Source organism: Danio rerio, chromosome 20, assembly GCF_052040795.2.
Source record: "Danio rerio strain M-AB ecotype USA chromosome 20, GRCz13ab, whole genome shotgun sequence".
NCBI classification, from domain to species: Eukaryota; Metazoa; Chordata; class Actinopteri; order Cypriniformes; family Danionidae; genus Danio; species Danio rerio.
The window spans coordinates 50,249,093-50,276,894 of NC_141040.1; the positions used below are offsets into that span (position 1 = coordinate 50,249,093).

General features: G+C 37.4%; 5 protein-coding genes across 5 annotated transcripts; all 5 read right to left on the reverse strand.

The window, feature by feature from the left end:
• Positions 1-1,071: 1,071 nt before the first annotated feature.
• Positions 1,072-2,089, reverse strand: taar12g (trace amine associated receptor 12g). The gene is given in 1 exon segment (NM_001082908.1): positions 1,072-2,089. A coding segment is annotated over 1 exon segment (1,017 nt). The 5' UTR covers position 2,089.
• Positions 2,090-5,814: 3,725 nt separating this feature from the next.
• Positions 5,815-7,234, reverse strand: taar12f (trace amine associated receptor 12f). Its single transcript, NM_001082907.2, is given in 1 exon segment — positions 5,815-7,234. A coding segment is annotated over 1 exon segment (1,014 nt). The 5' UTR covers positions 7,173-7,234; the 3' UTR covers positions 5,815-6,158.
• A 3,156-nt stretch (positions 7,235-10,390) lies between these two features.
• On the reverse strand, positions 10,391-11,422 carry LOC147839465 (trace amine-associated receptor 4-like). Its single transcript, XM_087299015.1, has one exon. It carries the CDS (start codon positions 11,405-11,407, stop codon positions 10,391-10,393), a length of 1,017 nt encoding a protein of 338 aa, XP_087155141.1. The 5' UTR covers positions 11,408-11,422.
• A 6,028-nt stretch (positions 11,423-17,450) lies between these two features.
• taar12b (trace amine associated receptor 12b) lies at positions 17,451-18,465 on the reverse strand. The gene is given in 1 exon segment (NM_001083104.1): positions 17,451-18,465. A coding segment is annotated over 1 exon segment (1,014 nt). The 5' UTR covers position 18,465.
• Positions 18,466-20,925: 2,460 nt separating this feature from the next.
• Positions 20,926-21,943, reverse strand: taar12c (trace amine associated receptor 12c). Its single transcript, NM_001083095.1, is given in 1 exon segment — positions 20,926-21,943. A coding segment is annotated over 1 exon segment (1,017 nt). The 5' UTR covers position 21,943.
• Positions 21,944-27,802: the final 5,859 nt, after the last annotated feature.

Below are 27,802 nucleotides of genomic sequence, written 5' to 3' on the forward strand. Positions count from 1 at the left end.
TATTGTATCAGAAGCTAATTTAAGGTTATTTAAAATTTGTAACTTTCTGTTTAGAAACTATTTCACTTTTCACTTTTATATTTTGTTTTTAAAAAATACATCTAATAAATTTTGGTTTAGAGTTCAAGAGATTGTTCACCCACTCAGATCAATTACACACCGATTACTTGTTCCAAACCCGGATCAGTTTCTTTCTTCTGTTAAACACAAAAGAGGATATTTCGAAGAAAGCTGGAAGCCTGTAGTATTTGTTTTTCCTACTATGGAAGTCAATTGTTAAAGATTTCAGCTTTCTTCAAAATATCAACAGAGAAAAGAAACTTAAAGGTTTGAAACCACATGAGGGTGAGCAAATGGAGAAAGTTCTACTTCACATTTGGGTGTTCTCTTTTGGGGAAACTCTTCATCAACTTTGAAACAGAAATGTTTTTAAACATACCATAAACTCTGCATGAGAGACTTGGGTGTTGGTCACATGGTCAAGAAATGGATGAAATATCATTCGAACTTTGGCTTTGCATGTTTTATTATATTGATCTTTTTCTTTCTGACTCTTGCTCTTCTCTTGCTTACTTTTTACATTTAAGCTGGATACAATCAAAATGATATGCTTTATAATTTCATAAATATATTTTTTACTATTTCAAGCAATCATAAAATACTGCTAGTAAACAAAACCCTTACAAATATTCTGTGAATTACTTTTGAATTAACATTAACATTGAATTGCTGCATATTGCAGTACCAATTAGTCACACAATAACAATGCTTTCTCACATATGTTGCTATTCTTATTGCTCTTAATTCTGTCATTGATATAAGTGACTATAAATGAATAATTAAAAAAACAATAAATAATCAAATAAATACATTTACACCATCATGCTTTTGAGTCTTTCAACAATCCTATAGACTGAACCACTGCATGTTAATATATAAATGCAGAATATTCATAATAAAATAGTAAAATAAATGTATAAAACTGTTTCAGCATATGTAATCAAATAAATTTATAAAACGTACAAAAAAATAAATATTTATTGATTCCTAATTTGTTTAGGTAAACTGTATTCATTCAAATGTTAAAGTGTTTGCCTTCTTGACCCCACAGATATAAGTGAATATGAGAATCTTGAAGGCTTTCTGAAAACAAGGATAGAAAAATCCATAAATCAAAGGGTTACAAGCGGAGTTTAAATATGCAAACCAGAATAAAGCATCAAATACATCAGCAGAACTTAAAAAGTTAAAAAAAGGGTCGAGAGCAGTAAGAGTGAAAAAAGGCATCCAGCAGAACAAGAAGACCCCCATGACAATGGCCAGAGTTTTAGCTGCTTTTCTCTCTCTCTGAGCAGAGCTTTGGCTCTTCAACCCTCCAGTCACTCTTTCTGACATAACCTTTGCTTGTTTTTGTGCAACATGGAAGATTTTCATATACAGAGAGCTCATGATGGCCCCAGGAAGAAAAAATGCGAGAACAGGACATATAAGACCCCATTGTTTGTTAAAAAATACAACACAACGTCCCACGCAGTAAGTCTGCAATATAAGCATCTCAAGTCCAACTGCAGTTATTCCTGAAAATATAACATAAAAGCTGTATACAACTGAAAACAGCCATATGAAGACAGTGAATACAGTGACAGTGGTGTTTGTGACTCGTATTCTGTATCTTAGAGGGTCACAAATGGCCAGATACCTGTCCACAGATATTAAACCAAGATGCAGTAAAGATGAGATACATAAGGTCATGTCCAAACTAGAATGAACTTTACACACAACATCTCCCAGATACCAGCAGCCTTCAACAGATCGCACCATGCTGTTCGGCATGACTAAAGAACCCAACAAACAATCACAGGCAGCCAGAGAGCGAACAATCAGATGAGTTGGAGACTGCAGATGTTTGAAGTGAGAGATGGAGATGATGATCAGCAGGTTGCCAAACACTGTGGTGAGGATCATCAGCAACAGGCAAATATACAATCCCACTTGAACTACAGCAAGACGATGCAGTTTCGGACAGGAGTTTGACAAGAGCGGATAGCAGAGAAGGATGTTTTCAGTTTCAGTCTCATTTGAAGTCATCACGTCTGCTCAAAATGCTCGGATAATTTTCTTTGTAAACCTAAAAAGGCTGAAAATGATTAAAACTAGGATAAAAATAATAATTTCATGAAATACAGTTTGATAAAGACCAACATGCAAACAAAGATAAACAAATGCATAGTACATGGCCATCTACTGTAAGACTATAAATGTTGCTCAATTTTGTCCTTATATATACTTTAATATTCAAAGTAACCCCTTCTACACCTGTCAGTGTAACCCATGGTTTCAAAAACAACCCAGCCTCAGGTGATTAGAAAAAAAAACATGAGGCCAGATCTTTGATATTCATATACTTTATCTTTATGGAGTGTTTTTGAATATATCAGGCCCTCGTGATAATAATAAAAATTAATAATAATAATAATAATCATCATCATCAAAAAATAAGACTATGACAATAGCTGCCATTCACCAGAAGTTGCTCAAAAATATGGATAAATATTTATTTTTCCTTCAAAAAACACATGGATTCCCTACATGACACCTCTATTCATCCCACAAAGCTATAAGAGGCATTTTTAATATAAATAGATATGCTTTATCAGATGTTTTTAGACTTGATAAAATACTAGACAACTACCCATTTGCCTTTTTAGAGCTGCAAATGCCAAATTTAAAATTTCAAACAAACATTTGACTGGATTTGATTGAGTTGTCTGTGTTTCTCATGGCCAGAGCGCACAACGCGGCTGTAGTAGCATGTAGACTGATTTCACGCAGCCGCCATTTTTAAAAGCGAAATTGAGGCTACGGTGGGAACCCGGAAGTATCGTTGGGAGTCACATAGGAACGTTGTGTACTTGGTTGCATGTCTTATCAGCAAAGAGAAAATAACACAAATTTATAATTTACCGCCTTCTGAGTGACCCTAAGGTCTGTTCTAAATGGTGAAAATAAAAGGGATATCAGCTTATTTTCAGCTAATTTAGGAGAAATGGCACTAATTAGCTAACTGTTTCTTTCCCAAACACACGTTTTAGCTGCCATTTATCAAACTTAAGTTAATGAACTGATTCTTTCACTACATTAGACTTGTTATGATACTGAATTCAACGAAAAACCGTCAATTTCCCACTAACATTTAAGGCACTGTTGATGGCTTTCTTAAACAGCGCTGATTTGCCATTGTGTTCACGAGCTCAACAGAAATGCTTGTGATTGGCCGAGAAGTTCATCACTTCACCTTCTGCTGTTTACAAGTACAAACCCAGACGAGCGATCTGCTTGATGACTCGACTGATCTTCACCGCTGCTTCGTGCTCCAGTCTCTGTGTATCTGCGTTTGCACTGGGTGAAGAGCGATAAACTGAGTGCAAACACAGATACAAGGAGACTGGAGTGCGAAACAGCCGTGAAGATCAGTCGAGTCATCCGTGCTCAGCGGCACTTGAATGTTAGCAGGAAAAAGACGTTTTTAAAACTTCAGTACCGGGACAACACTATAACAGACAACACGAGGGTGTGCTAGAGCGGACTGCAGTGTTTTATCACTCACCGGGTTACATAGGCTGAAGCAGGAAAGCGTACCCAAAGTGTTTGACTGGTGCCATGAGCTGAAGCCTAGGAGAACACTTAAGTGTATTACTCTTACGGATGTTGTTTGATGCTAAATTGCTTTTAATTGTTTCAATTAAACTAACTGAATCATATTAAAGTGATGTTTACACCACTTCTGCATTTTGAAATCTCTACAACAGCTGGATGTTTGTAGTGCACAGCATGTTACTGCAATGTTTACAGTGCTGGTTCTATACTTCCGGGTTTCTTCCCACCGCAGCATTGCTTTGGTTCTTTAAAATGGCGGCCGCGTGAAATAAGCGTATTCACTGGCCTGTTTTTTTATTCTTCAGGGTGATTGGTCATCTAGCAATTTAGACACAACATCTCCGTTCCCTCCTTTGGAGAATTTGGGTTGCGAAAGTAACCAGGACCTTCCTTATATCTGTGGCTTTGGTTGAACTAAGATCAATGTTTCTCTTTGTTTTCTTCTATATTTATTTATATATTTACATGATGTTATTCATTCCCTAGAATGTGACATCCCCTAATGAATAATGAACATCTGAATAAAAGGCAGTTAATAAGCCAGTGGTTACCAGTTAATAATAAATGACTTGAGACCTAAACTAAAGTGTTACACAATATTTTTATTGAAGCAGCCAAAATCAACACGTGTAGTGGAAAGTCGCACTGGATCTCAACAAACATCTTCTAAGTTTCAAAACAAAGCTGAGGTCTTCGAAGTTCTCAAGTTGAAGCAGTTTATTGTTATAGCAGAGATGATCGATCGAGCTCTCTCCCTCCTCAATGTCCAAAAACCCACAGTTATATACAGTTTTTTATCCTTAGTCATCATGAGATGTGATGTAGCATCACCCTGTTCCCAGCTCCAATAGGATCCTAGCTTTTTAATTAATGGCTGTATGTTTTTCTGTTTTTACATATCTTATGAATCATATAGCATGTGCTTACAGTCATGTGTTTGCATATGATCATGTTGTTTCCATACTTTCTAAATGATTCTCTTTATGCATGCTATTTTAGTAAGGGGTTGTTTTTGTTTTGGTCAATACGTACATACATTTGTCTAAATGTAATGCATACGCTCTGTCTGCATGTCTCTTTTGCATCACTTGAATACATGTATTTCTATAAGTTTTAACAGTGTATTTTAATAATAACCTATATTTTATTAGTGGCAGATTATATAGTGATTACATAATAAAAGTTCCTCTATATGCATCAGAAATTATCCTATACACGCTGCCATCAATACCATTAATCAACAACAAAAGACTAAAGTAAAACTCTTAGATTGAAATTAGAATACATGGCCTTGAGAAAAAAGTTCTACAATGTAAACTGAATCAAATTGACTAATCAGTTGGGCCCAAAAGCAATAGCACAGGGGAGCAAGTAGCAGCAGGTCATTTGCTAGCAGAATTATTGAAACGATGAGGTTCCTAAATGGAAATGGAGCATTTATGAGTGGGCTAGTACAAATTAGCATTCAATTCCTAAGAGTTATTTAATAGTAGTATGCAATATGCTTAAATTCTCAAAATAGAAAAGCTTAAATGATTGCGGTATGAGAGAATGGAGTTGCAAAGGATGTGGTTCCTCAGTATGTTTTGCTATTAATACATTACCTATGATGGATGAGCTCATTTTTACTCTGTGAATTTGATTAGAATTTTAAAAACTTACATTAATTAAAAAAAAAAAATCTAACAATTTTCTAAATGAAAAAGTGTTGAATGCAGAACTGTTGCAAACAATTTATTTGTGTTTAATTTAAACAAATTAAATTTAACAAAGTTCAATTTAATTTGTTTGTTTAAATTTAGCCCGAATAAATTGTTTACAACCACTTAACGTAAAAAAAAAAATTAAGTAATTCCAAGAAATCATCTTTGAATAATTTTTTTCAGTGTACTTGTTTCGGTAATGATAATCCAAAAGCAGTGTAAACCCTCTGACAAGAGAAAATTAACCTGTCATATTACAGCCATCTTGAATATCAGGCCCATGTGCTTTTTATTGTAACTTTTTATGTGTGTTTAAGCAGTGCTTTAAATTTTCTGTGGAGGATGAGAACATCAGTCATGAACATAATTTTCCTGCTTTTGTTCATTATTATTATTAGTATAATAATTATGCATGAATATTTAGGACATTATTTGTTCCGCCATGTGAAATAATCTATTAGAACAATTTTTTTTTTTATTCTAAAATGAATAAAATCCATTTTAATGTTTAAATTACAACACAACAAACCTTCAGACACACATTGAGGTAATGAAAACTTCAGTAAAACAAATAATTAATTCTCATGTTGCAATTACTCGTATACTCAGCAGAGAACAGAATTGCCTTATAATTTTTACAATACAAAATTCTTAATTATTTTAATTTTTAAAATAAGTGTCATTGTTTTTGTTGTTTTAATCATTTCATGAGAACAACCCAGTAAATGCTGACTTTTTAAATAGTTTCAGAATGTACTGAATGAAAGAATGAAATAAGCAATTGTGTGCATGTTATACTCATGCAAATGTGTCTAAATTCTTGACCCCACAAAGATAAGTGGATATGAGAATCTTGAAGGCTTTCTGAAAACAAGGATAAAAAAGTCCATAAATCAAAGGGTTACAAGTGGAGTTTAAATATGCAAACCAAATCACAGCATCAAAAATATCAGCTGGAGTAAAAAAATTGAAAAAAGGATCAAGAGCGTTAACAGTAAAAAATGGCAGCCAGCAGAACAAGAAGACCCCCATGACAATGGCTAGAATTTTAGCTGCTTTTCTCTCCCTCTGAGCAGAGCTTTGGCTCTTCAACCCTCCAGTCACTCTTTCTGACATAACCTTTGCATGTTTTCGTGCAACATGGAAGATTTTCATATACAGAGAGCTCATGATTGTCCCGGGAAGAAAGAATGTGAGAATAGGACATATAAGACCCCATTGTTTGTTAAAATACAGAACACAATTTCCCACACAGTAAACCTGCATGATAAAAGTCTCCAAACCAACTGTGTTTACACCTGAAAAAACAACATAAAAGCTGTACACAAATGAAAACAGCCATATGAAGACAATAAATACAGTCACTGTGGTGTTTGTGACCCTTAATCTGTATCTTAGAGGGTCACAAATGGCCCAGTACCTGTCCACAGATATTAAACCGAGATGCAGTAAAGATGAGATACATAAGGTCATGTCCAAACTAGAATGAACTTTACACACAACATCTCCCAGATACCAGCAGCCTTCAACAGATCGCACCATGCTGTACGGCATGACCAAAGAACCCAGCAAACAATCACTGGCAGCCAGAGAGCGAACAATCAGATGAGTTGGAGACTGCAGATGTTTGAAGTGAGAGATGGAGATGATGATCAGCAGGTTCCCGAAAACTGTAGTGAGGATCATCAGCAACAGGAAAACATACAATCCCACTTGAACTACAGCAAGACGATGCAGTTTCGGACAGGAGTTTGACAAGAGCGGATAGCAGAGAAGGATGTTTTCAGTTTGAGTCTCATTTGAAGTCTTCATGATGAGATGATTTAAAGATCATTATCCAATGAAAGAAGAGCATACAGATGCTCAGCACATGCACAAAGCAGCTCTGATTTCTCCATTTATACTTTCAAGTCTGATGTAAACCTCTCTACACTTGTCGGTGTTACCCATAGTTACAAACAACATGAACTCAGGAGATTTACATGTTCACTTCACTGAATTGGAGACTGATTAATGCTAAGTTACACCAAGTTAAATGGCTCATTCAATTTGATTCTTACCTTTGCTCACCACTAGATGGAGCAAAAGCTCACCCCAGCACTTTTCTAAAATTGTTTTACTCCAGACACACGCACATACAAACATTTGTCTGATCCTTGACTTTAAGTTTTAAGTTGCTTTATTGGAATGACTTAAATATACTCCCAATAGTACTCCCAAAGCACTTGCTGCATACAAACAGAATAGTGTAAACAAAAAAGCAATTATAATAATACAATCTAGATCTGTGGTCACCAACCCATCAATGGCGATTAACTTATAGATCTTTATCACTCTACCAGTAGATCCCAAAACTGACAGATTGAGGCAAGAAATGCAGAGTGATTAGGGATGTATTAATTCACCTGACTCACGATTTGATACGATTCACGATACTAATCTCACCATTCACAATTTAATCACGATTTATTTTTAACAAAATTGTTTGAGACAAATTTAAGGTGAAAAGGCCTTTCATTTTTTCTTAAATGCAGCACATTTTTTGCAAAATATATTTTCTGCAATAACTAAATTGCTATTTTAAAAACTAATTCCAAAGAAGACGAATTATAGTTTCCTGCTGAACTCATTTTATCATGGGTAAGACAACACACTCCACTTAGAAACACCACCTTTTCCTGGTGGAGGGGTTTGAGTGCCTGGGTGATCCTAAGAGCTTTGTTGTTGGGGGCTAATGCCCCTGGTAGGGTCTCCCAAGGCATAAAGGTCTTAGGTGACAGGTCAGACTAAGTACGGGTCAAAAACCCCTTATGAGTACAAAACCATCAAAACCATGATGCAGCCAGGGCCCCACCCTGGAGCCAGGACTGGGGTTGGGGCTCGTATGCGAGTGCCAAGGGGCTGGGATTTTCCCACAGAACCCAGCCGAGCTTAGTCCGAAGGAGTGACGTGGGACCATCCTACCGCAGGCCCACCACCTGCAAGGGGAACTGTAAGGGGCCGGTGCATTGTGGAATAAGTGGTGGTCGAACGTTAGGACCACGACAACCTAATCGTCAGGCACAGAAACTGGCTCTTGGGGTTTTGTTCACGAATAAGGGAAGGATGGAACGTGAGATTGACAGGCGGATTGGTGCAGCGGCAGCATGAGGCAGTCGATATCCCAGTCCATTGTGGTAAAGAAGGAGCTGAGCCAAAAGTTTCATTCGCAGTGTGGCAGGGTGCACCCTTTAGAAGCTGCTTTGACACAATCTACAATGTAAAAAACGCTGCACAAATAAAGGTGAACTGAATTAAATTATAGTGGCTTAGGAATCGTATGATTGGTGAATCATAAATTGGATAATGCAAGACCAGCCGCAAGCAATCATAAGCACGTGATCCTCTCGAAATTAGTTTATAAATAAGCTTCACAGTTCATTATTTTCCTCAAAAAATTCTACAAAAAAATAAACATAGATCACAACGTGAAAGCAGTTTCCTAATCGTTGCAATTGTAAAAAAAAAAAAAAAAAAAAAAAAAAAGCTATAACTTTTTACCTGATTAATTACTGAGAAGTGCTTTTACTGGTATATAAATCCCTCCATAATCTAGCCCCATCCTATCTCTCAGAGCTGCTTCATTTTTACACTCCGGTGAGATCTCTTAGGTCAAGTGAGCAGAATCTTCTGTCAGTTCTGCAGTTTATAGACGTTTCTCTTGCCTTATTTTTATGTTTTTATATTGTCTTTTTATTTTTACCTTGTCTTATGTACAGCACTTTGGTCAGTCTTGTGGTTTCTTTTAAATGTGCTCTATAAATAAATGAACTTGAACTTGGAAAAAAAAAAAACATCAAAATAAATGCTTTTTTTCTTTTTTTTTCCTTTTTTTTTTCGAGATCTAAAACCGTCCAAAACTCGCTTCTAGTCTGTTTGAGTATCTTTCTTCTGTTAAACACGAAAGAAGTTAACATTTTCAAGAAAGGTAGAAGCCTGTAACCTGTAGAATTTGTTTCCCAATGGAATGGTCAATGATTAAATGTTTTCAGCTTTCTTCAAAATATCTTCCTTTTAATCCGCAGGGGAATGTATCTCAGAGGTTTGAAACCACATACGGGTGAGTAAATGATGAGTTCATTTCCATATTTGGGTGAATTATCCCTTTAAGGGACATTTATTGTCACCTTTAAAACTGAAATGTTTTTGAACATACTCTGCATGAGTCAACTGAGTTTTTAACTTTGAAGGTCACAGATTTGGTCGGATGGTCAAGGAATGGATAAAATAACATTCTACCTTTGGTTTTGTCTCCTATTATCTGCATCATTTTCTTTCTGGCTCTTGCTCTGGCTCTTAAGGGACCTGCTTTTCTCGCCCTGTCTCTCTGCCTACTTTTTACATTTAAGCTGGATATAATTAAAAGTATGAGCTTATTATTTTCATGAACATATTTTGTAACTATTTCAAGTAACCATGACAAAATACAGTTAATAACCAATTAATGGATGCCTTTCCAGCCGCAATTCAACACAGGGAAACACCCATACACACTCTTTCACACTCATACACTAAGGCCAATTTAGTTTATTCAACTCACCTAAAGCACACATCTTTGGACTGTGGGGGAAACCGGGGAGGAAACCCACGCGAAGCACTGACCTTCTAGCTGTGAGGCAATCTTACTACCCACTGTGCCACTCTGTAACACCCTAAATGCAATACAATATAATCAAAAAATAACAATGCTTTCGCACATATGTTCCTATTCTATTCTGCACTTATTTCTGTCATTGGTCTAAGTGGCATTAAATAAACAATATTTACACCATCATGCTCATATTTATACATTTTTATAGGTTATGTTAAAACATATATGTTTTTAGTCATTCTACTATTCTATAGACTGAACTGCAGAAAATATAAATATAATATTAATGCAGAATGTTCATATTAAAATAGTATAATGCATGTGTAAGCATATGTGAATGCGAAAATAAGTATAGAAAATAAATATTTATTGTGATACATTTATTCATTAGTTCGTTCATTCATTCATTCATTAAAGTGTTTGCATTCTTGACTCCACATATATAAGTGGATATGAGAATCTTGAAGGCTTTCTGAAAACAAGGGTAAAAAAATCCATAAATCAAAGGGTTACAAGTGGAGTTCAAATATGCAAACCAAAATAAAGCATCAAAAACTTCAGCAGAACTTAAAAAGTTGAAAAAAGGGTCGAGAGCAGTAAGAGTGAAAAATGGCATCCAGCAGAACAAGAAGACCCCCATGACAATGGCCAGAGTTTTAGCTGCTTTTCTCTCTCTCTGAGCAGAGCTTTGGCTCTTCAACCCTCCAGTCACTCTTTCTGACATAACCTTTGCGTGTTTTCTTGCAACATGGAAGATTTTCATATACAGAGAGCTCATGATGGCCCCAGGAAGAAAGAATGTGAGAATTGGACATATAAGACCCCATTGTTTGTTAAAAAATACAACACAACGTCCCACGCAGTAAGTCTGCAATATAAGCATCTCAAGTCCAACTGCAGTTATTCCTGAAAACACAGCATAAAAACTGTACACAACTGAAAACAGCCATATGAGGAAACTAGAAACAGTCACAGTGTTGTTTGTGACCCTTAATCTGTATCTTAGAGGGTCACAAATGGCCAGATACCTGTCCACAGATATTAAACCGAGATGCAGTAAAGATGAGATACATAAGGTCATGTCCAAACTAGAATGAACTTTACACACAACATCTCCCAGATACCAGCAGCCTTCAACAGATCGCACCATGCTGTACGGCATGACCAAAGAGCCCAGCAGACAATCACTGGCAGCCAGAGAGCGAACGATCAGATGAGTTGGAGACTGCAGATGTTTGAAGTGAGAGATGGAGATGATGATCAGCAGGTTCCCAAACACTGTGGTGAGGATCATCAGCAACAGGCAAACATACAATCCCACTTGAACTACAGCAAGACGATGCAGTTTGGGACAGGAGTTTGACAAGAGCGGATAGCAGAGAAGGATGTTTTCAGTTTGAGTCTCATTTGAAGTCATCACGTCTGCTCAAAAGGCTTGTATAATTTTCTTTGCAATCATAAAAAGGCTGACAATTATAAAAAAGTTGAATAAAAATAATAATTTCGTGGAATATAGCTAAAAAAAAAAATAAACAAATACATAGTACATGTCCATCCACTATGAGATCATAAATGGTCCTCAGTTACAGGTATGTCCTTATATATACTTTAATATTCAAAATAACCCCTTGTACACCTGCCAGTGTAACCCATGGATACAAAAACAACTCAGCCTCAGGTGATTAGACAAAAAAAAAAAACAGATCTTTGATTTTTATATACTGTATATTTAATATATAGTACGAGTATACAGTGATATCAGGCCCTTATAATAATAATAATAATAATCATCATCATCATCATCATCATTCATAATCATCAACATTACTTCGATAATTAAAGAGTTAAATACAAATCAACTTTGGAAAACAACTATGAGGTAAACAGTAAAAAACTGAAGGATATGCAGGTAAATGGTTCACACAATGCAACAGTACAGATGAGCAAGCGTAAAAATAAAAGATGACACAGACTAGGATCATGGGCAGGCAAAATAAGTAAACAATCAAGGTCAGCAACAGAGTAACAAGGGCAGACAACAGGAGAAAATGCTTAGTAATGTTCATGGGGCAAAACAAGACTTCGCCGTGAATGGTACCGAGCAGTATTCATGTTTATTTATATAGCGCTTTCTACAATGTAGATTGCGTCCAAGCAGCTTAACATAGTTCTAGTAAAGCCCAGATTTTAGAGTTTAAGTTCAGTTTAGCGTGGTTTAAATTTCACTACTGAAGGAACAAACACTGTGGAGGAAATCTACCGAAGCGCAGCTCCACAAGTCTCGATCCGAGCATGCCAGTGGCGAGAAAAAAAATTCACCAACTGACGAAGGGAAGGGGAAAAAAACCCTTAAGAAACCAGGCTCTGTTGGGCACGATCATTATTCTTCTGGCCAAACTTCCTATGTGTAGTCGCAGTCTGGGCGCAGGAGACTGGAGAAGCTGGGCGTCCATCTTGGAGAAGCTGCAGGTGTGAGTAGAGCACCAGCCGGAGGTCATGCTGGCCCAAAGGATTATTGTGGGGACTCGTTTGCACTGTGGTCTTTTAGAAATTTACCTCATGCACTCCATTCCTCCATGACTTCCACAGCATCAGCTCAGGATACGGCCTGGTCCAGGATTTTGGATACCTTGGGATCATATCTTCATTCTGTATATATGGTGGTGATAGGGATTGTCCCCAGTGGTGCCCTAATCAGTGCCTGGTCCAGGATTTTGGATACCTTGGGATCATATCTTCATTCTGTATATATGGTGGTGATAGGGATTGTCCCCAGTGGTGCCCTAATCAGTGCCAGGCACGGGGTTATGAGAGATGTAGTTCATGGAAAGTTAGTACTATGGTGATAGTGACCTCTGCTGGTCAGCAAGGTGATTATTCAGGATTGATGAGTGACTGAGCCTTCCTCTGTGATCGGCTCCTAAAAAAGGACCAAAAAAAGAGAATCACTGGGTTAAGGTGCCTGAACACCGGTTGCCAAGAGTAGACAAAGACGAAGCTCCTGAGTGGATAGCCATACCCACTGACCAGGAGTGTACTCAGGATTGGAGCAATGAGATTGATCAGCTTGTTCCTTAAATCATCTTATGGCATGATCGAGATGCAAGTGGGCAGAGTTCCAAGTTGCTTTACTTCTCTATAACAATTCAATTACATCATGGAGTTTAGAAGGTGCACCTGACCATGGGAAAGGGGTGGTTGGAATCATAGAACACATTAAAATGGAGTGGGACAAGTAAAAGGCTTTTGTAATGAGTTTTGTGCGTATTCAACCCACATGATGTAACGATTTCAATCAACCTGATTTTGGGAACAGTAAGCTCAAAGAAACCTAGTGAGTTCTTGGCCCCTCCATCTACTTGTTGGACTCTGGGTGATACCCTGAAGAGATACTAATGTTTACCTGTAATTTCTGAAGAAAAAAAAGCTGCCCATAATCTAGACGTGAACTGTGAGAATCTGTCTACAACAGTTAAGATGGAGGTAATGCCTTCGAGAGGGGGGGTGGTGGTGGATAGGGCACTGGTTGAAGAGTAAACGAATTGAAGTGTAAACAGATTGAAGTATTGAAGTCCATACGTAAATAACGTTTTGTTGAAAGGGCAATTGATTGGGGTGGGTTCCTGATCTTGGGCTTGAGATATCTCGGTCATAATATTCCATAAGACTGGGGCTATGTTGAGTGTGTTGGGCAATATGGGACATTCGGTGATCTTGGCATGTTCTCATCAAAGAGGCATGATAGAGTGTCTGTTTTAATATACTTTGAGCCTGGTTGATATGCGACAGAGAAGTCAAATCATGTAAAGAATAGCACCCATCTGGCCTGTCAGGGATTTAGTCTCCTAGCTTAGTGTATGTATTTCAGGTTCTTGTGGTCAGTAATGATAGTAAATTGGTGTTTGGCTCCATCCAGCCAATGTTGCCACTCTACTAGTGCTGCTTTCATATCGAGGAGCTCTTGGTTATCTTCATAGTAGTTACCTTCAGACCTATTTCAGGAAAAGAATTCACCTCTGTAAAGCTTTGCTTAGTTGGTTAAGATAATCTTAATGCCCTTTTTTGTTATGAGGTGAGGGGAGCTACTATGGTGCTGAATTTCCTAATAAATCTGCTGTAAAAGTTTGTGAATCCTAAAAGTCGTTGCAGCTCTTTCAATGTAACAGGTTGTGGCCAGTTCAACACTACATTTACCTTGGTGCCATCCATGGCTACACCCTTACCTACAATGATGTATCCCAGCAATGATACAGATGTTTGGAGGAATTCACATTTTAGCTGCTTTGGAATATCATTTCTGATCCATAAGTCTCTGTAGGACAGCTTAAATGGGGTTAACATGGTCTTCATAGGACACGGAATAAACAAAGATGTTGTCAATGCATGCAATTACCTATCGGTTTAGCATATCACAGAAGACATCATTGATGAAGGCTTGGAATACAGATGTACTGTCAGTCTGAAGAGCATCACCTGGTATTCATAGTGGCCAGTACAGGTAGAAAACACCGTCTTCCACTCATCCTCCTCCTTGATCTATATTAAGTTGTAAGAACTGTGTAGATTCAATTTAGCAAAGAATTTGGCAGAGCAAAGTTGTTCAAGTCCAGCAGGAACTAGTGGCAAGGGGTAACGATACTTGACAGTGATCTTATTTAAAAGTGTTGTTTGTACGTTTTTGACTCTTCTAAAGCATAAAAATACTATAATACGTTTGCAGATATTTAAGAAACGTTACAATGTAAATGAACATTCTTGTTAATCTGAAAAACAATTCCGAAGTCAGATAATCTGCTTAGAAAATGTGAGTTACATCCCTGAACGGCTGTATTTCTTTTGGTTCTTTTGACCTGCCCAATAGCAGTTTAGCCAATTACATTTCAGCACCCCTGGTAGTCTTGTTTGAAAACCACATATTTCATTCATTCAGTCAGAGAGGCTCTCAAAGCATGCGTACATACCTGAAATGCAGTAGCAGACTCTGAAATGAGATGCAGATTCAGAGTTCCCCATGAGGGGGTTATTAATTATAGCAAATAATGTACATTTTACTAGCGTAAGCATTGGGTGAGTAGGCTACATTGTAACCCTGTGTCCTAACAACATTCTACATGATGAGATACGCAGTGATAAATCAGTCATTGCTTTTATATGCAACACGCTTTTAATCAGTCTTAAATCAGCCTTTAGGCTCTATAATCAGACACACTCCTGTTGGTCCTCAATTTGGCAACCTGCGCTTGAGTGTGTTTTGATCCAGGAATGCAATGCCTAGTTCAACTACTGGGTGTCAAACTTACAATCTGCACCTTTAAAGCTCTATAGTCAATGCAAGGATGGAGTCCTCAATCCTTCTTGCTTACAAAGAATAACCATCCAGAATCGGTGGACGTGGATGGTCAGGTGAAGCCTCTGGATAATTCCTCTATGCATTCCTTCTTCGTTTCTGATTCCATAAAAGGAAAATCCAGCCATGAGGGGGCATAGTGCTGGGTAATCACACTACTGAGCAATCATACATATGATAAGGGGTCAGTTCAGCAGATTTCTGCATGGTGATTGCTTTGGTTAGATCAACTAATTCAGGGGGGAGTTCAAGCTGGACAGGGTTGTTCTCTGAAACAGTCACTGCATTGAGTTGAATGGGTGATATGGTTGTTAGACTTTCCTGAATACCTGAATGGCTCGCTCCATTAAATGATCATACCACTCCTCCATGATATAGCTGGATCATGCTTTAGCCCCAAATACATCACTTCTCAAGTCTCATTCAAGTCTTATTCACTTCTATTGATTTTAGCCATAAAGATTAGTCAGTTATGCTGCTTGATGTTCAAACAGGTACTTTCTTATCATCTTATTTTATTCTTATGTATAGTCATAAACACATGTGTGTACAACAAGTAGTTTGACCCTTTTTTGTTAGATTTTTTTGTCATTTATTTATTTATTTTTTTGCAGTTATTATTCCTAGTTACTTCCCCATAAGCAAATGAATTGAAGGACCTAACAATTGCAGAAAAGATCTGAACAATTGTAGAATATTATTCCTTATTCTTGCACTGCATAATAAGTTCAGTAATAGAAATCCTCCCCATCTCCTGAATCAAACGCTGTTGGCAGCAGAGCCATTGACTAAACAGTAGCACGCACTTACAGAGATTTTGTCATATCAAACGTAGCCTAAAGGCCCGTGCATAACGAGATGCTTTTTGCTCACATCTTCCGAAGACGTTTAACGCCTCGGGACACAGTAAAGGGCGCCAATGTGATCATGCAAAACGCCAGGCTTTAAAATGTCAATTTTTTTAAGAAATGTCTAATGCTCGTTTTTTCTGTTTTGACGTGCCACATTAAAAACTTCTCCACCAATCAGATTGGCACTTTTGTTCCCAGCACAGAGTTGCTGAAGTTACAGTAAACAGCACTTGGAGGCACTCAAATGCAAAACTGTCAATGAGAACGCACACTGAAGAAGATGCTCAGAGGCGATATGAATCATCGCTAGAGCTAGAGCTGCTACTTAAACTATCTATGCTTGTTCAAATCCCCAGTAACTTTAATGACAACCGTGTCAGCTCTCTCTCTTAGTCTTCTGTTACAAGCGGGTGTCAAAAGCTTAAAGTTGTGTAGTGACATCTAACATCAAGGAGTACTCTTCTGCTGGACAGCAATGTAAATCGCTTGAGTTTGAATCCAGAAAAGCGTTTTGAAAACCACTGACCATCAATGTAAACAAAAAGTGTCCCCGTGTGTACGAGCCTTAACAGCGGTTCAAACAAGATTAGGAGCAAACAAAAGTGTCTGAGACTCACAGTAGGTTAAGGTTTTTTCATGTTTATTTACCACAGTATATAATGGCACCTTTAAAGTTCTTTAATAGTACTATTTCTTCTATTTAGAACCATATAACATTTAACTTTTAAACTATAACTGCTCATTTGCGGTAAATGTTAATTTTAAACCATGCCTTTTCACCTCTTTTAGCAATTTAACAATGTTTAGACATGATTTGGTTCAGTAAATGAGACTTCTATTATTCAGTGAGATCCTAATCAGAAAAACTGTTTAAAAAAATTACATCAAAATGTCTGTTTCTCTCTAAAAGGGGCACATTTCAATGCAAACCCATTAAAGTGTTATCCAGTTTAAGATCATTAAGTTTAATGTGTTAAAAGGGTTTTACAATACTTATATTAAGGTAGTGCAGGATATTTAGTTTTATGAAATGTTTAACTGAAATGTTTTTGACCATAGTAACTTAGCATGTGTCATATAGCATCTCACCAATATAGTAATACAATAATATTAAATTATTAAAAAATCCACTCACAGCTTTCAGTAATTGTAGATATGCATTTGAAAATATATGTGTTAAATGGTTTCGGCATATTTGAAATTGAAAAAGTATGTAAAAATATTTAATGTAACGTCTTTCTTGTTGAGCATAAGAGCTGTATTCATTCAAAAGCTAAAGTGTTTGCATTTCTGATTCCAAATATATAAGTAGATATAAGAATCTTGAAGGCTTTCTGAAAACATGGGTAGAAAAATCCATAGATCACAGGATTACAACTGGAGTTAAAATACGCAAACCAAAATAAAACATCAAAAACTTCAGCAGAATTTAAAAAGGTGAAAAAAGGGTAGAGAGCAGTAAAAGCACAATACGGCAGCCAGCAGAACATGAAGACCCCCATGACAATGGCCAGAGTTTTAGCTGCTTTTCTCTCCCTCTGAGCAGAGCTTTGGCTCTTCAACCCTCCAGTCACTCTTTCTGACATAACCTTTGCATGTTTTCGTGCAACATGGAAGATTTTCATATACAGAGAGCTCATGATTGCACCGGTAATAAAGAATGTGAGGAATGGATATACAGCCCACTCTTTGTTAAAAAGCACAACACAACTTCCCACACATAAAGTCTGCAATATAAGCATCTCAAGTCCAACTGCAGTTATTCCTGAAAACACAATTGAAAAGTTGTAGATAAATGAAAACAGCCATATAAAGATGATAAATACAGTGACAGTGGTGTTTGTGACTTGTATTCTGTATCTTAGAGGGTCACAAATGGCCCAGTATCTGTCCACAGATATTAAACCAAGATGCAGTAAAGATGACATACAGAAAGTCATGTCCAAACTAGAATGAACTTTACACACAACATCTCCCAGATACCAGCAGCCTTCAACAGATCGCACCATGCTGTACGGCATGACCAAAGAGCCCATGAGACAATCACAGGCTGCAAGAGACTGAACGATCAGATGAGTTGGAGACTGCAGATGTTTGAAGTGAGAGATGGAGATGATGATCAACAGGTTCCCAAACACTGTGGTGAGGATCATCAGCAACAGGCAAACATACAATCCCACTTGAACTACAGCAAAACGATGCAGTTTGGGACAGGAGTTTGACAAGAGCGGATAGCAGAGAAGGATGTTTTCAGTTTGACTCTCATTTGAAGTCATCACGTCTGCTCAAAAGGCTTGGACAATTTTTTTTTTGTAATCATAAAAAGTCTGTCAATTATATAAAAAAAATAATAAAAATAATAATTTCATGAAATACAGTTTTGTAAAAACCAACATGCAAAGAAAAATACAACAAATACATAATACATGTCCATCCACTGTAAGATCATAAATGCTGCTCAGTTATATCCATATATATACTCTAATGTTCAAAGTAACCAGTGTAACCCATGGATACAAAAACAACCCAGCCTCAGGAGATCATACACAATTCATGAGGTCAGATGTAAACAGATGGAAAATCTTCCTGAAATGTCCGTATTCATTTTTCATTTTTATGAAATTTATCTTTAACATTGTCATTAGTAATCATAATCATTCATCAGTATCCAGTAAATCTTTATATGCTGGATGATAACAAATAAATAATTAATTTTAAAACTCTACAGAATTTTATCAAAAAATGTTATATTATAAACTAAAATCAGTGATTAAATGTTACATTTAGGCAACAAAAACTGATAACATATATGAAACGCACTAGGGTTGGGTGATGTCGACCAATTTAGCATCGTATGTCTCATGTAAAAACATTACGATAGACGATGGCATCGTCGTAATAGGCAGCGGTGAATTAATTATTATGAATAATTAATTAATTAATTCATTCATTTTCTTGTCGGCTTAGTCCCTTTATTAATCCGGGGTCGCCACAGCGGAATGAACCACCAACTTATCCAGCAAGTTTGTTTTACGCAGCGGATGCCCTTCCAGCCGCAGCCCATCTCTGGGAAACATCCACACACACACTCATACACTTTCGGGCAATTTAGCCTACCCAATTCACGAGTACTGCATGTTTTTGGACTGTGGAGGAAACCCACGCGAACGCAGGGAGAACATGCAAACTCCACACAGAAACGCTAACTGAGCCGAGGCTCGAACCAGCGGCCTTCTTGCTGTGAGGCAACAGCACTACCTACTGCGCCACTGCTTCGCCCTCAATCTAGCTACTGCAAGTATATTTATATCAAAGATAAAATGTACAATATATATTATTGTAAAATTAATAATGTTTATTTGGGACTATTGATACCACCATAATCTTCTTATGATACAAAGACAGATAAACAGAAATAAATCTGATCATGTGAATGTTTGCACTAACCATGCTGCAGCTGGAAGGGCATCTGCTGCGTAAAACATACAGTATGCTGGATAAGTTGGCAATCCATTCCGCTGTGGCAACCCCTGATTAATAAAAGGACTAAGCCAAAAAAAATAATTGATGATTGAATTAAAACCATATAAACCTCAAATATAACAATTAAATGGTTTCCGATACCGAGTTTCAGTAATGTGCTTAATGTTATGAATCTGATCTCACCTGATAGATTAATAATAAATTTGCAAATTGATGTTCTTTAGTTTAACATGCGTCACAGTTGGGGTATTATGCATTCAAATGCATAATGTAGACCATTTTGTTTCATCTTTCTCAAAAAATAAAATTAAAACTATTTCCCCATGACAAAACAGAAACTAGTAAGGTTGAAGGGAATATACAGGATATAAATGAAGTTAATGCTTTAACATTATTTAAAAATTCTAAATAGTTTTATTATTGCTTTATTGATTTTATTCTAAACATAGTATAAACGGTATTATACATGCATAGTATTTTTTACCATACAATTTTTTTGCCTTGTATCATGTCCCAACTCCACTTATTCACCAGATTACTGTAAACATTCAAATCACAACATTCAAATACATTTTCAAAATGCAAAATCAAACAAAAAGTGCTCAGGGGTAGCTTAAATAATGTGTCTGTGCTCGTTGAGTAAGGAATTCATCAGAATAAACAGTAAAAGTAAGTCCAAGGCAGTTGAAAAATGTGGGAAAAAATATTTAAAAAGTCTTTTTTATGATTTAATTTTTTTAATTTTCTTCAATAATTTAACAGTACTATCAGTTTACAAATTTTTACCTCATTTTAACAGCCTCTTTTCCCTCCCCTCCCCAACAGCGGCAATGGATGTAATTAGATGTTGCTCATAAATCCAGTAAATACAGATAAATAATAAAAAATCATTAAATAAAAACACACATACAGAACATAATAATAGTAAAAAAGTACATAAATGCAATACCAATACAATAATAATAATAATAATACATATATAAATAAATTTTAATCATTCTCCAAAAATGGCAAATAATTTTCGGATATTCTGTGATAAACATCCAATTTATGTAGTAATCTGTCATCTTTTCATATGCTGCCATATTCCCAATTCTGTAAGTCAATAGAGGCTTTTTTCAAATATTTATCCCACATTTCTCAAGTGCCTGTGACTTACTTTTGACCTTTTCAAAACGCATTCATCATTATGAACTAGCAAATAAAGTAATTACATAAGAACTTCATTGTGACGCTTTAAATAAATGTGCCATATTATTCATATATTAAGGTGTCTGAATTCCTGACCCCGCAAATATAGGTGGATATGAGAATATGAAAGGCTTTCTGAAAACAAGGGTAGAAAAATCCATAAATCAAAGGGTTACAAGTGGAGTTTAAATATGCAAACCAAACCAAAGCATCAAAAACATCAGCGGGGGTAGCGAAATTGAAAAAAGGACCAAGTATAGTAACAGTAAAATATGGAAGCCAGCAGAACAAGAAGACCCCCATGACAATGGCCAGAGTTTTAGCTGCTTTTCTCTCCCTCTGAGCAGAGCTTTGACTCTTCAACCCTCCAGTCACTCTTTCTGACATAACCTTTGCATGTTTTCGTGCAACATGGAAGATTTTCATATATAGAAAGCTCATGATTGCCCCAGGAAGAAAGAATGTGAGAATAGGACATATAAGACCCCACTCTTTGTTAAAAAACAGAACACAACTTCCCACACAGTAAGTCTGCAATATAAGCATCTCCAGTCCAACAGCAGCTATCCCTGAAAACACAACAGAAAAGCTGTAGACAAATGCAAACAACCATATGAAGACAGTAAATACAGTGACAGTGTTGTTTGTGACCTTTAATCTGTATCTTAGAGGGTCACAAATGGCCCAGTACCTGTCCACAGATATTAAACCAAGATGCAGCAAAGATGAGATACAGAAAGTCATGTCCAAACTAGAATGAACTTTACACACAACATCTCCCAGATACCAGCAGCCTTCAACTGATCGCACCATGCTGTACGGCATGACCAAAGAGCCCAGCAGACAATCACTGGCAGCCAGAGAGCGAACAATCAGATGAGTTGGAGACTGCAGATGTTTGAAGTGAGAGATGGAGATGATGATCAGCAGGTTCCCGAAAACTGTGGTGAGGATCATCAGCAACAGGCAAACATACATTGCCACTTTGACCACAACAAAATGATGCAATTTCGAACAGGAGTTTGGCAGAAGTGGAAAACAAAGATGAACATTATCAGTTTGAGTCTCATTTGAAGTCATCACATCTGTTCCAGATAACTGGAAAAACTAAATAAACTAAAAACAAAATAATTTTGTAAAATATGGATCAGTAAATGCCGATACACAATGAAAAGTGAACAGAGACAGTACATTCCAATCTATTCACTTCTGTTCATATATACTCTCAGATTTGAGGTAAACCTCCCTATCTGTCAGCGCTACCCATGGTTACAAGCACAACATGAACCCAGGAGATTTCAAAGGGAAAAGGATCAACCTACTTTCGAATGGAGAACTGGAGACTGCTGGCTTTAAATAATTGTAATCAAAAAAACTATTATTAATTTCTTATTACAATAATTTAAACCCAGCAGCTATGTACATACATTCAAATAAAGCCAATAATTATGAATCTGTCATGGATGAAAACTAAAAAAAAATGCTTGCTATTATCATTCATTCATTTTCTTGTCGGCTTAGTCCCTTTATTAATCCGGGGTCGCCACAGCGGAATGAACCGCCAACTTATCCAGCAAGTTTTTACGCGGTGGATGCCTTTCCAGCCGCAACCCATCTCTGGGAAACATCCACACACACATTTACCCACACACTCATACACTACGGACAATTTAGCCTACCCAATTCACCTGTACCGCATGTCTTTGGACTGTGGGGGAAACCGGAGCACCCGGAGGAAACCCACGCGAAGGCAGGCAGAACATGCAAACTCCACACAGAAACGCCAACTGAGCCAAGGTTTGAACCAGCAACCTTCTTGCTGACAGCACTACCTACTGCGCCACTGCCTAGCCCCCTTGCTATTATCAATTATTCACTATTTTGTAAAAAGGAATTACTAAAACAAACTTTAACTAAATAAGATTAAATCAATCGTTACAGCATATAGCGTTAAATGTCTATTAATCGAAATTTATTTCCTTATTATTCAGAGGTCACTACAGCAGAATGAACTGCCAAGCACTCTGTCATATGTTTAAGCAGTGCACGCCCTCCAAGCCACAACCCAGCACAGAGTACACTGATTCGTGAACTCCCAGTGTTGGAAAACACCCATACACACTCATATACACACACACTCTTTCATACCTTATGGACAATTTATCTGATTCATTAATTTTTTTTCTGGGGTCGCCACAGCGGAATGAACCGTCAACTCATCCAGCACGTTTTACGCAGCGGATGCCCTTCCAGCTGCAACCTAACACTAGGAAACACCCACACACTAACATACACTACGGCCCATTTAACTTACCCAATTCACCTGCAGCGCATGTCTTTGGATGGTGAGGGAAACCGGAGCACCCTGAGGAAACCTACACCAACACGGGGAGAACATGCACACTCCACACAGAAACGGAAACTGACCCAGCCGAGGCTCGGACCAGCAACCTTCTTGCTGTGAGGCCACTCATAGCAACCCACTGTGCCACCGTGCTGCCCTACGGCAAATTTAGTATATCTGGTTCTTGGACGGTAATATGGTATACCATGGTATCTAGCAACTGTATCAGTTTCAATACCATTATACTGTCATAAAAACAATGCACTTATATAGGAGACAAGGATTAAATATTAAACATAATTTATTTAATGGCTAAAGATGCGTATATGTGGTCGTCATCACAGGACAGCGTGAAGGACAAAGAGAGAGCTGGAGTTAAGATGGTGAGCGCGATCCAATTGACCTTGTCTCGAAAAAACACAGCACTGCAGTTTGGCACTATTTCAGGTTTCGACCAAACGATAAGGGAGAGGCGGTAAATATGGACGAGGCTATTTGCAAATTGTGCAACAACAAGGTGACCACGAGAGATGGAATAACCTCAAACCTAAAGTTGCATATACAAAACTACCATCCACTAATGGCCCGTTTCCACTGAGTGGTAAGGTACGGTTTGGTTTTATGGCCTTTTCCACTGTCAAAAGGCGTACCGAACCAAACCATACCATACCACTTTTTCGGGACCCTTTCGAAAGGGTCCCAAACTGCAGAAAGGGTCCCAAAAGGTGGAGCTACACGCGCAGCTGAACGCTATTGGTTTACAGAGATACGTCATTCGTAGACTCAACAAGCCAGAATGTAAACAAAGGACCCGCCAAGTTTGAAATACAAAGCGAGAGATTACAGCGGAATTATAAATACATATGCAGCCATGGTCGATCCTGCAAACAAACCCGTTCGTCGTCATGATAAACAGCCACAAAGCCGTGGAGAAGAGCAGATTCACCCTGTGCCGCGTGGTTTTTAGCGAGCCAGTCTAAAGCCCGAGTGGTTTCGCTTTCTTTCTTGCGCTCGCCGCACGTCTCTATCTGAAATAACAAACTTCTTGAGCTGATGATGATAACATGCACTTGATTATTGACGTGCTTTGGAAACCCGATCCTGTGAGAAGCTGATAAACGCGAGAATGACACATTCAGAAAGAAAAGGACAAATGCGGGAGTGGAGCGCCTTAAAAATGGGGAAGCCAAGGAGCATGTTATTTCTTAAGCAAACGTGAACAAACTGCCTTGTTTTAATCTTTATTATCACCTTTTGGACTAATATGAACTGGGAATGATGGAATGACTCTCTAACAGAGGCTTCATGTGCTGCTGAAGATTACAGACACAGATGAGAGGTTTTCACTGACTGTAGGCTATACTTTGTGTTGTTTTGAACCTAATTAAAGACAAAATGTCTGCTTTGTGTAGTTCTTCTGTAATTGGTAACATATCGGGGACTGTAGGGGTCTGTATGTGTTCATATATGTTCATTTATTTATTTATTTAATATAATTATAGACGTTACAGTAGGCTATTTCGCACCGTCATTGATCTGCAGTTATAATCAACTCCTGTTTATAGAAAAGTTAGTAATAAACATTTATACACAAGTATTTATGTGTGTAAAGCATCTGTTTTGTGAGAAGTGCTTTTCATATGATATGTGAACGACCTGTGCAGCTTTATTGTAGACATTTTTTCGAGCAAAAATGACGTTGACTGAAACTTTGTCATACACCACGCCCACCAAAAGAGTACCCTTGGTAGTGGAAATGCAAGCCTGATAAAGGTGACCCGTACCGACCCGAACCATACCGTACTGTACCAGTCAGTAGAAACGAGCCATAACTGCTGTGAGGATGGACCCGAGTTCATTGCCTCACGATGCAGGACCAACAACATCTAGGTCCACAGCCAGTAAACAGCCGATGGTAATGGGGGCCTTCAGGAAAACGACAAAGTACAAAAAGGACAGTGTCAGTTGGAAAACCTGTATACTGATGTAGTCACAAAATACTTGGAAAAGGAAAAGCTCTCTTTTTACAAAGTGGGAAAAAAAAGTCTTATAAGGACATGGTAAAATATAATGGATTTGTGTGATCGAAAACTGTTCTGGACGTTTATGTTCATTTAATTCTATTTGACTGTTGTAACTGCACTTTTTTTTATAGACTGTTACTAATAAGTGTTGTTAATATTGTTGTGCATGTTATTTTGTTTTTGATTGAGTATTAGAGTTTGGTATTCAGCAGAGATGGGGGACTCGAGTCACACGACTTGACTCGAGTCAGACTTAAGTCACAAAATTTAGGACTTAAGACTTACTTGACAAATATCCAAAAAATACTCGACTTGACTTGGACTTGGCTGTCATGACTTGAGACTTGACTTGGACTTGAGTTAAATGACTCAAAAAAACTATTTTTTGTTAAATTCACAACCGTTTGTTATATATAATGCATTTAAAAACAAAACAAAACCGAAAGTTTTCAGACACGCATGCGCAATATTAACTGGATCTGGACTGGATCATTTGGTTTAGAAGAACCGCTTTAAATGATTCGTTTGAACGATTCATTTCAACGATTCATTTGCTATTCGGCCATCAGATAATGTGGTGATGAGAATGGAAGGCGCTCCGCCAAAGTAGCCTATTTTATGGGTTTAAAGATTACAAACAAGACGGCTAATCAAAGTTTATACTATTTAGTCTGACTCAGTGCTTGCCACACTTGAGCGGCCCTCTATTTGGTGACACGTTTGGACAGTTATCATTCTTCTACACTGTTTTGTATTTGCCTATTTTAACCAAACATCCGCGATCGATGTAGTTGAAAATCCTCTCTCTTTACTCATTTAAACTGGATGCAAAATATACCTACACCATTAGTAATCAAAGCACTAGTCTCCTTTAAGTAATCAACAAGTTTAAATCTTGTAAATGTGATTATTTATGAATATTTTTTGAGATATTCTCTTATTACATATTATAGCAAGAAGGTCGCTGGGTCGCTGGTTCGATCCTCGGCTCAGTTGGCGTTTCTGTGTGGAGTTTGCATGTTCTCCCTGCGTTCGCGTGGGTTTCCTCCGGGTGCTCCGGTTTCCCCCACAGTCCAAAGACATGCAGTACCGGTGAATTGGGTAGGCTAAATTGTCCGTAGTGTATGAGTGTGTGTGTGTGTGGGTTGCGGCTGAAAGGGCATCTGCTGCAAAAAAACTTGCTGGATAAGTTGGCGGTTTATTCCGCTGTAGCGACCACAGATTAATAAAGGGACTAAGCTGACAAGAAAATGAATGAATGAAAATAATTGTTCATTAATCGTGACCGAGTTAAAATGTTTAATTAATTAAGATTTAGATTTTAGGCCAAATCTCCCAGCTCTACTGGAGGGTCTCTGCCATCACCCTGATCTTTAGCTCCCTTCACAAATTCTCAATTGGGTTTAAGTCAGGACTGTGGCTGGACCATTACAAAACAATAATGCTTTGGTCTACCAACCATACACACACAAACACACACACACACACACACAATTGAAACTGTCAATATGGGGATGAACTGGGGAGATTGGGGGACAATGTGTGGGTTGACATTAAACCAGAGATGCCCAAAGTAGGACCGTGAGCCAAAGTTGGCCCACTGTAAGCTTTGATTTGGCCGACCATCCCATCTAAGAGGACAGTGAGTGAGTGAATGCCTTTAACACAGAGATCATCATTTCTAATTTGACGTGACCTTTTTTTTTTTTTTTTTAATGTAACCTCTTTTGTTTTATTGCTGCTACAAAAAAAGCTAACTGAAATAAATACTTCAATTAAAGGTAAAATATTCGGATTTTACAAAATGTAAATACTCTCACTCGACAGATAGAGGACTAGACAGAAAATCAAGGCAAAAACTAGTTTAATTCTGTTATAAATGAGAATGTTTAATGAACTTAAAAACAAAACATTGTAAAAAAAAATTGTATTAGGTAATATAAAAGGTAATATAAAAGTGACAATTTCTAGTCATTTTTTAATTGCCCGTGGCAACTATATTTACATTCGGCCCACTATCCTTAATCAAGTTTGATTTTTGGCCCTTCATAAGAAAAAGTTTAATCACCTATGCCTTAAACCAACATTTTACATATAGATGCTGCTATCTTTAAATCACAAGGGACATAACTTAGCATGAATATATGCAACAGTATTGGATAAATCGGAAATGTTAATTTACATATAAGATTAACATCAAGACATTTTAATATTAGGCAAATTTATACTTGTGAATAAGGTGACTGTCATAGCTTCTGCATACGTTGATACAACAGCAGCAGCTGGTAATGTGTAAGAACTGCAAACATGCAGGAGAATTGATACAGAAAAATCTGAAAGCATGCACACAATTGTTCACTGTAAAAAATGAGATTTGCAAATTATATTGATGCTTCTTTACCCCTTCTATAAATTCTCCAGTTAAAAAGGTAGTTCACGCAAAATTGGAAAATCTGTCATTATTTATTCACCCTTCACTTTTTCCAAACCTGCTCTACTGCTAAAAACAAATGAAGACATACAACCAAAATGTTGGCAAAAGCAGCCACTGACCTCCATAGCATTTTTCGTC